Source organism: Hemiscyllium ocellatum, chromosome 18, assembly GCF_020745735.1.
Source record: "Hemiscyllium ocellatum isolate sHemOce1 chromosome 18, sHemOce1.pat.X.cur, whole genome shotgun sequence".
Classification (NCBI taxonomy): Eukaryota; Metazoa; Chordata; class Chondrichthyes; order Orectolobiformes; family Hemiscylliidae; genus Hemiscyllium; species Hemiscyllium ocellatum.
The window spans coordinates 43,917,551-43,931,861 of record NC_083418.1 but is presented as its reverse complement, the minus strand read 5'-3'; the positions used below and the strand labels follow the sequence as shown (position 1 = coordinate 43,931,861).

The 14,311-nt window shown below is 39.7% G+C and overlaps 2 protein-coding genes across 4 annotated transcripts in view; one reads left to right on the top strand and one right to left on the bottom strand.

Moving 5' to 3' along the window:
* The window catches only part of rpl27a (ribosomal protein L27a), a 369,147-nt gene that overhangs the window by 75,736 nt on the left and 279,100 nt on the right, over nt 1-14,311 (top strand). The window lies entirely within an intron of this gene.
* The window catches only part of trim66 (tripartite motif containing 66), a 227,699-nt gene continuing 219,309 nt past the window's right edge, over nt 5,922-14,311 (bottom strand). For 2 of the 3 annotated variants that reach the window (XM_060838925.1, XM_060838927.1), the window contains 4 exons: nt 12,750-12,882; nt 12,188-12,262; nt 9,399-9,551; nt 5,922-7,729 (listed from right to left, as the gene is read on the bottom strand). In XM_060838925.1, the coding sequence (XP_060694908.1) occupies nt 7,478-7,729; nt 9,399-9,551; nt 12,188-12,262; nt 12,750-12,882 (613 nt within the window). In that variant the 3' untranslated portion in view covers nt 5,922-7,477. The remainder of the gene's footprint in view (nt 7,730-9,398; nt 9,552-12,187; nt 12,263-12,749; nt 12,883-14,311) is intronic. The other variant, XM_060838928.1, reaches the window with a different exon arrangement.

Sequence of the window (14,311 nt, the reverse complement as noted above, 5' to 3'; positions counted from 1 at the left end):
GGAGGCCTGTGACCAGTGGAGTGCCACAAGGATTGGTGCTGGGTCCTCTACTTTTTGTCATTTACATAAATTATTTGGATGCGAACATAAGAGGTACAGTTAGTAAGTTTTCAGATGACACCAAAATTGGAGGTGTAGTGGACAGCGAAGAGGGTTACCTCAGATTACAGCAGGATCTGGACCAGATGGGCCAATGGGCTGAGAAGTGGCAGATGGAGTTTAGTTCAGATAAATGCAAGGTACTGCATTTGGGAAAGTAAATCTTAGCAGGACTTATACACTTAATGGTAAGGTCCTAGGGAGTGTTGCTGAACAAAGAGACCTTGGAGTGCAGGTTCGTGGCTGCTTGAAAGTGGAGTTGCAGGTAGATAGGATAGTGAAGAAGGCGTGTGGTATGCTTTCCTTTATTGGTCAGAGTACTGAGTACAGGAGTTGGGAGCTCAGGTTGCGGCAGTATAGGACATTGGTTAGGCTACTGTTGGAATATTTGCGTGCAATTCTGGTCCCCTTCCTATCGGAAAGATGTTGTGAAACTTGAAAGGGTTCAGAAAATATTTACAAGGATGTTGCCAGGGTTGGAGGATCTGAGCTATAGGGAGAGGCTGAACAGGCTGGGGCTGTTTTCCCTGGAGTGTCAGAGGCTGAGGGATGACCTTATATAGGTTTACAAAATTATGAGGGGCATGGATAGGATAAATAGAAAAAGAATTTTCCCTGGGATCAGGGAGTCCAGAACTAGAGGGCATAGGTTAGGGTGAGAGGAGAAAGATATAAAAGAGACCTAAGGGGCAACTTTTTCATGCAGAGGGTGATATGTGTGTGGAATGAGCTGCCAGAGGATGTGGTGGAAAGGCTGAGGCTGAGGGCTAATGAAGGGCTTATGCCCGAAATGTCGAATTTCCTGTTCCTTGGATGCTGCCTAACCTGCTGTGCTTTAACCAGCAACACATTTTCAGCAGAGGATGTGGTGGAGGCTGGTACAATTGCAACATTTAAGAGGCATTTGGATGGGTATATGAATAGGAAGGGATTGGAGGGATATGGGCCGGGTGCTGGCAGGTGGGACTAGATTGGGTTGGGATATCTGGTCGGCATGGACCGAAGGGTCTGTTTCCATGCTATACATCTCTATGACTCTAATAAACAGACAGTTAGGTGGCTTTAGGAAAGCAAGCAAGCAAAGCTATTAGAAAGCTAAGAGAGGAAGGGTGTACTGCCCCTAATTGCTGGAAAGGTTGGCACTGGAAAAGGGCCCCTGTGCAGGTGGCTGCCTAACAACTTTTTCTGGTCTTGATTTCGGTTCCCAAAACCCAAAGAGTCAGAAGGAATAAAACCTCCAAAGCTTGCTGTGAAAATTGCAAGTCACAATCTCCCTGAATTGTTTGGTGTTTTGGGGGAACCTGATAATTCAACATTTCTGTATTTTGTCTACCTTGTCAATTCAGAGAAGCTGAACTATGATCGCCAAAGTCTTGCAACCAGCCTGATTTCAATCCAAGCTCAAATTTCATTATAAGATCTCCCATTGATCTATTTAATAATTTAATAAGAAACTGAGTGGACAGTGAGAGTTCATTAAATTCTCTTTTTTCAAGTCAATGGCCAGCAAAGGTGTTTCTTTTCGTGCCCTATTCAAAATATCATTTCTGCAGAGTCTAAAATGCCTTTAATGCTGTCTTAAAATTTTTATATTGGGATTAAGAGGTTCTTGATTACATTTTAAATGTTAACTAGTTTTGCCATTTGTGTTTAGAAACATATTCTGTTTTATAACAAACAGATAAATTTTGACTCATTAAAAAAATTTGGTGAGAATCTTTACGCAAGTAACAAAAGGGAGACAATTGGCCATTTTGGTGATTGAATCAAGACAGTTGTAGAAATAGTGCAACTTATGACATAATGGAGCCTGATTATCAGCTTATTCATTCAATTCCAGTTGGAACAATTCATGAGGAAGAATTCATAGTCTATGATGAATAATTTGCAAAAATTATTTGAAATGTTGAGTGAAGGGACCTCGGCATGAAATCAAAACCTTATATTTTTCTACCAAGTCCCAGCCATCAAGGTGAAGATTCCGGATGTGAAAGTTTGAGCTGGCAACTCCAACACATTTCTTTCTCCTCCGTCCCTGCATCTTGGACACCCATCACCAATGTCTGCTGGCACCACCCACACACAGCCCATGTCAGTGAACGTTAGCTTTCAACATACATAACCTAATGCAGTTAATAAGTGTGGCGGTGGAAAGCACAGCCGGTCAAGCAGCATTCAAGGAGCAAGAGAGTCGACAATTCAAGCAGAAGTCTTTCATCAAAAAGGTGTGGGTGGTAAATGGGGGGGGGGGGGGGGGTCAAGGATGCTGAGAGATAAATGGGAGGGGTGTGGGACTGGGCAGAAGGTAGCTGGGGATACAATAGGTAGTTGAAGGTGGGGGATGATGGTGATAGGTTGGAGTGGAGGATGGAGAGGATAGGTGGGAAGGAAGATGGACACGTAAGACAGGTCAATAGGATGGATCTACGATAAGGGGGGGGAGGAGGAGGGATGACGAAACTGGTGAAATCAACATTGATTCCATGTGGTGGGAGGGTTCCAAGGTGGAAGATGAAGTGTTCTTCCTCTAGGCATTGGGTGGCTAGTATTTGGTGGTGGAGGAGGCCCAGGACTTGCACATCCTTGACAGAGAGTGGGAGAGGAGTTGAAGTGTTCAGCCACAGAGCAGTGAAGTTGATTGGTGTGTGCCCCCCAGAGATATTCTCTGAAATGTTCTGCAAGTTGACGTCCTAAATCCCTGGTGTAGAGGAGACCACATCGAGAGCAATGGATACAGTAGTTGAGGTGTTTGGAGGTGCAGGAAAATCTCTGTCGCATGTGGAAGGATCCTTTGGAACCTTGGATGGAGGTGAGTGGGGAGGTGCGGGTGCACCTCTTGTGGTGGCACAGGAAGGTGCTGGGAGTGGAGGGTGGGTTGATGGGGGACATGGACCTAACGAGGGAATTGCAGAAGGAATGTCTATGCGGAATGCTGAAGAGTGTGGGGAGGAAAATATATCTCTGGTGGTGGGGTCTAACTGTAGGTAGCAGAAATGGGATAGGATGCTATTAAAAAATACAGTCACCGCCTTGGGACCCTCCAACCACACGGGTCAATGTTGATTTCACTAGTTTCCCCATCTCCCCTCCTCCACTTTATCCCAGATCCAACCCTCCAACTCAGCACCACCCTCTTGAACTGTCCTACCTGTCCATCTTCCTTCCCACCTATCCGCTCCAACCTCTTCTCTTACCTATCACCATCACCTAGTAGCTTCATCTACCTGTCACACTCCTAGCTACCTTCCCCCTCAGCCCCACCCACTTCCCATTTATTTCCATTGACTCCCGCCCCCCCAACCCCCCTACATTCCTGCTGAAGAGCATATGCTCAAAACATCGATTCTCTTGGTCCTTAGATGCTGTCTGACCTGCTGTGTTTTTCCAGTGTCACGCTTCTCAACTTTGGTCTCCAGCATCTGCAGTCCTCACTTTCTCCTAAACCTATTGCAGTTTCATGACACATCTCTAAACCACTTATTGTCATTGCGTTTTGCAATGAACTGTTGAGCGAGCCTTGAACATTTGCTGCAATACATCACCTAGATATACCTCGGCTGCTCCACTGCACGACAGTGATGGAGAAAGCAAATGTTCAAAGGAGTGGATGGGTTTTCGATCATGTGAGTTGCTTCATCCCAAACGGTGTCAAGCTTCTAGGTTGCTGTTAGAGTTGTACTCATCCCATGTGCTTCATCATACATTTAGCTGCCTGGTTAAGCAATGATGAGGAGCCTGAAGTCCAAAGGATACTGAGAATAATGAAACACACTCAACTTTGTTCACGCAACTTCCATTACATCCTGGTTAGACTGAATTCCTGAGACAGGTGAAAATAGAGTTGGGATCTGCACATGATTGGATGGAATACACAGGCATTAGCTTCCAAAGGTCAAGCATGAGTTCTGCTGTGGATGACTCAGATGAGGACATTGATGGCTAAAGGTGGCTGAAAGGATGGACACAGAATGCTTCATGAATTAGCCGGCCTGACAAAGTGTCTGCTGTCACCAGGGAGCATAAATGATTCTGGCTCAACATGACACTGAGCTTTGCAAACGGTATGAAACCTACTGTTTCCAGTACATATCTGTTGAGCTTCTACTCAGGATGATAGCATTCATGATCCAACTACAGCCGATTTCCTGGAAAATGATTGGGTTAAAATGCAGGGATTGGAGAAGGTATAGACAGGTCTTCAGCCATTGGCTTGGGAATGCTATTGCACAGAATGGGGTTGGAGATTGTGTGGGAACATCATATGCCTCCAGAGCAGTGCTGGTGAGATCAGCTGTTAATTTGGGGTGGTCTGGGATGTGGTTGGATTGAGGGGATTGCAAGAGTTTACCTTCAACTTTTTGCTTAAGTGGTGTTTAGAGAAATTTCTTTTCCCCCCTCAGGCAGAAGCAATCTAATATTGATGCTGACAACTACCACAGAAGCAACTAAAGCTACTGAAGGAACCAAAAGTATATTGCCCTTATTTGTAGGTAGATTAATACCTATTTCAGATGTGGGTAAAGGATATTTCTTGTTTGTCTTTTACCAAGATGATGTCCTCAGTTAACTAATCAGAAATTCCATCTCTGAATTTCCATCTCTGTTTTGAATTCTTTTGTGACTGTGCATTTTCTAAATAATTGGTAATATGTGGCTCAATTTAACTCCACAATGTGAAGCAGCTTATTCATCATGAGGTATCCCAGCTGAGCCAATCCTGTCTTCACCTCAACTCCACCTATGTACAATTCCAGCACTAGGAATTTAAAAACAATGGGGCACATTTTTAAAGTGAGGAGAGAGAGATTTAAAAAGAAAGAGGCAAATTATTTACAGTGATGCTGGGATGAACTTCTTCAGGAAGTGGTGGATGCATTTTAAAATTTAAAATATTTAAACATTTAAAAGACTTTTGGATGGATACATGAACAGGAGAGGCTTGGAGGGATATGGACCAGGAACAGGCAGGTAGGATTAGTTTAGTTTGGAATTATGTTCAAATGGACAGGTTAGACTGAAGAGTGTGTTTCCATGCTGTATGACTCTATGACACTAAATACTGAAAAGGAACAGGAACCCTGATTAACACTCTCCACCTTTAAGACAGTTAACAGCATCATTCTCATTTAGACTGCAATCATCTCACTTAGAAATAAGGGTGACATCTCAACTCCATAGCAACACTCTGGCTGAACCTTTGGGTAAGATGAGTGAAATTCACTGTGAAGAAAATCCAAACATACCCCATCCTGTCTTCATCTGTCTATTCCCAATCTTGACTTCATCAGTCCCAATCCATGATCTCTCTACCTTGGCCCATGACCTGATCTACTTAATGCTGTGCCATTGATGTTTGTTTTTACCATTTCTCCAGTTTTCACTAGCTGACCAGTGCAATGTTAATTCTATAGAATGAAGGAAGAGCTGCACTATTTCAAGAATATGAGGTTGGCTAGCTCAGTTGGCTGGATAGCTGGCTTGTGATGCACAGTGACAGCAATAGTTCAATTCCACACTGGCTGAGGTTACCACTAACAACTTTCCTTCGCCTAAGGCATGGTGACCCTCAGGTTAAACTACCCGCAGTCACCTCTCTCTAATGAAAGAGCAGACACACTGTCTAGTAAGACTATGACGGATTTACCTTTATTTCAGTAGCCTTGAAACTCATCATTCCATCACAGCATAATTACTCAATGTGGTGCAGGTATTCAAAAATAAGATGCTCCTGAAATTCGAGGCCTTTGTGTTTTTAATAGCATTTGATATGTACAAAATGTAAATAATGGTGTTTTTTTAAAAAACTTTTATTTAGCTATGTTAACCAGCTTTATTAGTAGTAACAAGAATGGATTGAACACAGTACTGTTACAGTTTAATTATAACCTGCTCACAACTTATGCATCTCCTGTCATGTACAATGGTTGAATGTATCATTTTCTTTGAAAGATAAGCATCAATCAGCATGAACAGCAATGCTGAGGAAGACATTTCTCAACTATATCTGTAGAAAAAGTACTGCTCTTGCATTTACTTCAACATAATTTTTCATCCCATTACTTTACCAGTTTTCTAACAGAAATTCTCACATTTGATAACAGTACTTTTGTATTGACCTGTAGGGTTATTTTGTTCTCCCAATCATCAATCTAAGACTACAGAGCAGTCTCTATTTTGAAGAATTGGCCACAGGCCTTTATGCTGGAACTCTTCATCTTATTTTGGAAGGTTACTCATGATAGACTGTCAGCATATTTGCAGTTCTTTTTCTTATAAAGTAAAATAGCTCACACTACAAATTTAGACCAGAGATCATTAATCATGGCCATAGCCAAGCCAACTGCACAAATAGTGCCTCCTCAAAAGGTCTTCTCATGCCTTTGCCATTGTTTTGGTTTTCAAATCAACACATAAAAAGTTGAAAAACAGGGTTATACAACACAATATTGACAGCATCCTGCTGTTGGAAATTCTGTGAACATTGAGAATTTGTAAACCAACAAAGTTTCTAAAAGCTTTACAATCAAAATCTCTGCAAATTAACAAGTTGAATTTTTCAAAAAAAAGTGTGCAGTTGACAAAACTTCCCTTCAACAGTCAACAGAAAAATAAACTCCATCCCAAAACAAACCAAGAGTGATTCCCATCACCATGACATTCAGAATGAGAAAGTAGCTTGTTCTAACTTGCAACAATCAATATGGAAAAATAAATACAAGTTTATATTCCTCAAGGAACGCACATCAGGCCACCATAAAACACAAAATATATCCTGACAGGAATATCACAACTTAAACATTTGATTTAAAAAAATAGAGTCTACATTCTACTGAGAGTGAAATTTTTTCAAGGGTCAATATTTGTGTTATTTCATAGACAGTCCCTTGAAATTGTCCACCAAAGTTAACGAGGACAATCAGGAGAGCCCCAAACAGAAGAAATTTGAGTAAATCATAATTTCACTCTTTTCATTTCACAAATATATTGGAAGCTAACTAGTTAATCAACAGCAGCAGTTCCCCATAACTTGCAGAGACAATCACCGATAAAGCTGTTTCCTCACCATGCGCAATGCAAATTTAGGCAAGTTGCACAAATCTACCATACAGAAGATGGGTCAATAATTCATTGTGTCCAATCTCATCCAGTGTAACCTCTGTACAATAACCTATGAAAGGAACTGGTATAATCATTTACAGTTTTACTTCAGGGAAGTTGATATCCATATTCCTGAGAGGTCCAAAGATTTTACAGCAAACAAACAAGTTATTAAAAAAATGAAAGAAACAGCTATGGATTTATTGAAAGTGGAAAAAAAAGAGAGAAAAAGGATTAATCACCATTTTACAATATCTATGCTTTCAGCCAGGAGTGCCGTTTAGATTCTATTGTCCTTATGGTTGTGGCTTCCACCATGTCTGCGTCTTCTCTTTGGCTTCACATGCTCCTTTTCTTCTGTTGGCCAAGTAAATCCGTTGATAGTAACCATTCCATTTTCATTATCAATTTCTTCAGAGTCAGAATCATCTTGGATTGTTCCTGCCAAGCTTTTGTCTGGATATATTTCTTTTAAGTTCTTTTCAAAACATGCTTCTAAGCTTCTTCCAGCTTGGGCCACCTCAGAATCTGGCTAAATTTTAAAACAATCATTGCACATTAAAATAAATAAATGCCAAACTTAACATGCACACAAAAAATTCAACATGGCATTATCCATAACATGTTGCTATATATTCAAATTTGGATTTATTATATCTAATATTTGGAATTCAGAATGCAGTATCAGGAAGGAACACATTAATAGATCAGTTTCAAATTCCTCTATTTTAAATAATATTTTAGGCCATCAACTGAGTCAAATTAGGTTGACAACAAAACAAATCATACAATGAATTAATTGAGATGTTCGGCATCAGTATTACACCATCAATTTCAACTAAATAGATCTAAATAATACAGTCTTTCTATACAAATTCAGTCTACAAAACAGATGGATAAGCCAACTAATGTATTTTTCAACTAAAGTAATTGAAGGTAACATTATCAATGATGTGAAGTTCACTGCTCACAAATGTAGTTTCCTGTATTTTGGGAAGACAAGACTGCTTTGCAGAACATCCATGTTCTGTTCGTAAAAGAGACCCTGAGCTTCAGGTTGCCTGCACTTCAAAACATCACTGTGTTCCCTGGCCAACATTTCCATCATGGGCCTGCTGCGATGCGCCTGTGAGGATCAGCACAAGTTGGAAGTACAGCATCTCATCCTTTACTTGGGGACCCTGCAGCCTTCAGGACTCAATATTGAGCCCAATAATTTTAGAATCTGAACACCACATTCCTTTACCCATCCTCACACCCCAGGCCCTATCATGACATATGTAACTCTCAGCATATCCAACCCATTTTCGCCTAATCATTGTCCTTATTATTGGCTTTTCTCCTTCCCTGGCTTACCATCCCTTTCTCTCTCTCTCTGGATTCTGCCTTCATCTATCTACTCACTTCCTCTCCCCGCCACCTCCTGTCATCAACATAAATACCACCTTTTCCTAAGCTATTACCAGTTCTAAAGAAGGGTCACTGGACTCAAAATGTTAACTCAGTCTTCTCTCAATAGATGCTGCCAGGCCTACTGAGTTCCTCTAGCATTTTCTGTTTTTGATGTGCATTTCTGCCCTGGGGATCTACACTGATTCCTTGCTCCTCCAAGCCCAAGGGGCCTCAGTTGGCTGCAAATTGAAATTTTGACAGTTCTTAAAAGAATCATTCTGATGGATGCCAACAGTATCTTCCAAAATTAGCTAAGTCAAACACCAACCAGTTCACCACCAAAGTATATTTGACTCTGGATCTTATTGGTAAGATAACTTAAAAATTTATACATTATAAAAATCCTTTTCGCTACGAAATGAAGTAAAGACTATCTAGTGTAACAGAATGCAGAATTTTATATGTTGGTGGCTTATTTCTATCAATTATTCAAACTCAGTGCTTACAGGAAATGATGCAACTACATTCCTTGTGACAAGAATACCTTTAAATTGGCACATGGATACAATAGGAAAAAGTTATATTACAATAAGCTGCATACACACAATAAAGGAGTAGCTGTTATCAAAATTCAGAAACCTCATTATAAGATAGGATGGGCCTTCACAAACAGCAGGCAAAACAATCAGATAAATCAAGCACATGGTGAAGTGACATCGGGACAGGTTGGTAAAATACTACAGATCATAGAGTAAAGGAAACATTGAGAAGTGGAGGAAGGAGCATAGAGACATGTAAATTTCACTCACATAATTAAATTTTGCACAATTCATAAGCATGAGGTGAACGTCAGAAATAAACTCTTCTGGTGTGTAGTAATGAAGGGGATTCTTTTTCTGAAGTTTTGCCCTGATTGTAGAAAGATCCATTGGCCTTTTGATAATCTGGTAGTAGTGACGTGCCTAAATAAAAGAAAATGCTTATTAATATTGGCAAAAGTTATAAACAAGAAATATATTACTAGAAACATTCTAAATGTGCAGATTTTGTTTTCATTTTATCAATTAGCAATTCCTTGCTCGTCATTGACAGTTAGTTCATTGTAATCAAAAGCCAGAATAATGACTTGACTTTTTTCCCCTTTCCTTGTCCACGAGGAATAATTTAACAGAGTAAATGCTGAATAATGAGAAGAACACCATGAATCATTACACTTAGAGGCTCCCTGATCTGTATTACTTGAACAACCAAAGTTATTACTCACTATCTACCGGTCTTCTATATTTCTCCTGAACCTCTGCCTTTGGATGCCATGCTTACATTGTAGGGCTCATAATTCAAACAGATTAAGAAAGACACACGTGTCTTTTATTTCTAATTTCTGTGTTAGGGGAAAACAATAGACACCAAGCCATTGTTACAAACTGCTGGAAATTACACAGATTTTAAAGCTGTAGAGCCATACCCTATTGCTTCTGGGTCAAAGATTCTCACATATAATATCAAATTGTTAATTTAGCACTTCCTCCATCTATGCCCTATTTTTGACTCTTACCAAGTACTGGTTTTAGAAATCCACCCTGGGTCCCAGCCATTAAATATTTATATCCAATGATTAGTTATGGGGATTAATTATAATAGTTCCAAATTTTCTGATGCCACAAAAGAATGTGGATCTGTGAGTTGTAGCCAGAATGCAAAAAGGCTTCATGAGAATTTAGACAGGTTAAGTGAATGGACAGGATTGTGGCAAATGGAATATAATTTGAAAAAATTAGGACGTTCAAGTTTACACTTTGGTTGAGTGATGTAGAGTATTTCTTAAATGATGAGAGATTGGGAAATCCTGGCGTCCAAAGGGATTGGAGTGTGTTCATTCATCGAAAGCTAATGTGCAGTTAACAAGCAATTAGGAAGGCAAATGATATGTTCGCCTTTACTGTGCAAGGGTTTGAATACAGGAGTAAAGAAGTCTTGGTGTAAATGTATAAAGTCTTGGTGAGACCACACCTGGACAACTGTGTGTTCTGGATTCCTTGCTCAAGAAAGTACGTAATTTCCATAGACGTAAAGTAAAGCAAGTTCACCAGACAGATCCCTGGATCCAACAGGAGAAATTGAGGAAACAGGACCTTAATACTCTAGAGTTTAGAGGAATGAGACATCATCTCAATGCAGCATAAAAGATCTTTCAATGCCTGACAGGCTATGTGTGAGAAGGAGATTTCACCTGGCTGAGAAGTTTAGAACCAGCGATATAATCATAGAGTCACAGAATCACACAGCACAGATCCTTCAGTCCACCTCATCCAGGTCAATCAAGGTTCCAAAACAAAACTAGTCCCACTTGCCTGCATATGGTCCATATCCCTCTATACTTCTTCTTTCATGTACCTGTCCAAATGTCTTTTATATGTTGTAACTGTACCTTTGTCTACCACTTCCTCTGGCTGTTCATTTCAGATATGAACCACCCAGTGTGTGAAAAAGTGGCCCCTTTTAAATCCTTCTCCTCTCACATTAAAAATATGTTCTTGTGTTTCCAACTCCCACACCCTAGGAAAAGATCTTTGCCAATCATCTTATCTCTGCCCCTCATGATTTTATAAACCTCTATACAATCACCGTTTAACCTCCAGTGCTTCAGGGAAACAAGTCCCAGACTCGGCAACATTCTTTCAGGTAAAAGGCAAGTCATTGAGATCAAGATGGAGAGGCTGAATCTTAGGAATTCTCTGCCCTTGAGGGCTGTCCAGGCTTAGTAATGGAGTACATTCAAGACATAAGAGATCAATAGATTTCTACATATTAAAGGTACTGAAATTGAGAAAACAGCTTTCTTGAGGTAGGTAGTGAACAGCCATGATTTAGTTGAATAGCACACAGAGTCAAGGAGTTAAATGGCCTATGCCCTACTCCCATTTCCTATGTTCCATCCACTTTATTCCACCTCCCTGTATGATATTGTTATAGCTTAATTTGAAACTCTGTCAACTCTCTCTTTATATTTTATTCACAAACAAAGCAGCTTGTAAAATCAATGAACTCACAGTTGCACAAAATCTAATTGATTCCAGGTCAGTGACTCTTTACAGTAACCTGTTACACAAGTTAAAATGTAAGCTTAGATTCAGGTGCAATAATAAATAAATAATATACCACTTAACACCTTAAATAATATACACTCAACTGTGGAACTGGCCTAATATTTAGACTACAGGGAGCAAAATGCATCCAATTAATAGCAAATGCCATTCATTCAAATTGCTGCATCACCAGGTTGATCCAGACAATAACCAGCAGTCATATCAGTGATCCTCTTCAATACAGAAAGTCAATTGTTGATATTTCATCAGATCATTGCCTGCACATTGTTCCAGATAGATAAACAGATCTATATCACTATGCCCATGCCAACATTGCACACAATCCTTTACACAAAATGTAATAGTGACTGTCAGTTGTTTATATTTCATCAGATCATTGCCTACATGTTGTTCCAAATGAATAAGTAGATCGATATCACTATGCCGATGCCAACATTGCACACAATCTTCTACACGAAATGTAACAGCAATTGACATCAAGCTATGCTCACCAAAGGGCTGACAGGCTCATGGAATGGCAGGCTTAGCGGATGGCAGTAAAGGTGTAGTACCAGCTTTTCACATTTCTACGAGCAACACAGTTGGAAGTTAATCAAAAAAGCCAGTAAGTTAATGGGCACATGCATTTACACATTATTAATCACTATTTGACTTAGAAACTTCAGGCAAGTTATTAAATATACTGAATATTAAAAGGAAAACAGTTATCAGGCTCATATGTTTCATAATGGAAGCACTGTTCATACATTCAACCCTATTTACCAACATATTCTATCTTTAATATGTAGTACCTTGAAGAGGTATATTAAATAATTGTGCGTACTTTAGGGAAAGCTATTAGAAATGCAGTAAATAAGAAAATATTACAAATAACTTCCCAAACCTTAGTGCAAAAGAAAGCAAACAAAAGTTACATCGTTAAAAACCTGGTGTTTTAAGAATCTGAGGACCAAATTAGCAGCATTCTTTTAGGCAGATGAAAAGACACCTCAAAGCCTTACGTACAAAAACTAATTAATTAAAGATGTACTGAAATGAAGTGTTGCTGCTCACCCTTTGATCACCAATGGAAAGACCTTGTAATGTTCTTATCCCCCTGTTTTCACTTATATGTCGTGCGTTTTCACAATCATATTCCACTTCTGGCATCACAACATTCCGACACATTGTACACAACCACTCACCCCTGTAAATCAACAGTTTGAACATATGCATGAATAACTGGGCTGAAAAGTTAGAGAGAAATATCATCATTAGTAATTTTTAAAAAATATCAGTTACAATGGCTTTTAGGTATATCCTGTTTGCTAAAGAGACTTGCCAGTGTACAAGTTGTATGGTCTGAAGTTCCTCTCTGAACCTATGGCATGTTACATCGTGACAATAGTAAAATAAATCCACAGTTTCGAATGAGACATATTCCAGACTGTTAATGGAGGCATGGCAGCAAGTTTAAATCCTCTCTGGCTACAGGTAAGGGGTAAGAGGACAAGAGAACTGCTGAAATGTTCCTGTTAATTAAAAAGGAAGGGATAGACCAGGAAATTACAGGGCATTCAGCCTAACCTTAGTGGTGTGGAAGTTTTTTGAATGAATTTCGAGGGATGGAACATATCTGCACTTGGACAGAGACAAAATTTAATAAGGGAAGGTTGTGTTTTATAAATTTGATCAAACTTTCAGAGAAGGTAACCAGGAGTTATGATGAGCATTTGAATGTGAGTATGGTGCTGGAAAAGCAGAAAGGGCCTTTGCCCGAAACGTCAATTCTCCTCTCCTCGGATGCTGTGTGACCTGCTGTGCTTTTCCAGCATCACACTCTTGACTCTAATCTGAAGCATCTGCACTCCTCACTTTTGCCTGCATTTGAATGTGGGCTACTTAGACTTTAGCAAGTTTTTTTTAAGTATAAAATATCATACGGCCAATTGGTCAAGAAAGTAAGACTTCATGGGATTCAAGGTATTGCGGTACATTTGGATCCAAAATTTGCTAAGAGGTCAGAAGCAGAGGGTGATTTCACGGAGTTTGGTGCTGGGGCCATTGTTGTTTGTGTTGTGCATGCATTACTTGAACTTAAATGTAGGCCATATGATCAAGAAGTTCATGGATGACATGAAAATCGGTAAGCTGACAAATAGTGAGTACAGCCATAAACTGCAGGTGGATATCAAGAGATTGGTTAAGTGGCAGAGAAGTGGCAAGTAGAATTCAACCCAACAAGTGTGTGTAATATATTTTAGGCAGGCAAATAAGGCAAAGAGGGAATGCAGTATAATGGTAGGATCCTGGAAAATTCTGATGATCAGAGGGAATTTTGGTATGCATATCCATAGATCCCTGAAGATAGTAAGGCTGATAGTTATATCTTCTTAACCACAATATGGGATACTTAACTCATCAAGACCAAAAAATACAAGAGCAGGGATGTTAAGCTGAAACTATATAAACTGTTGCTTTGGCCACAACTGGAGTACTGTATGCAGTTTTGGTCTCTGCATTACAGAATGGTACAGAAAAGATTTACCAAGCTATGAGGAAAGCCGAGAGTTGTATAAAATTATGAGGGGCACAAATAAGGTGGATAGGAATTTTCCATTAGTAGGTGGGCCAAT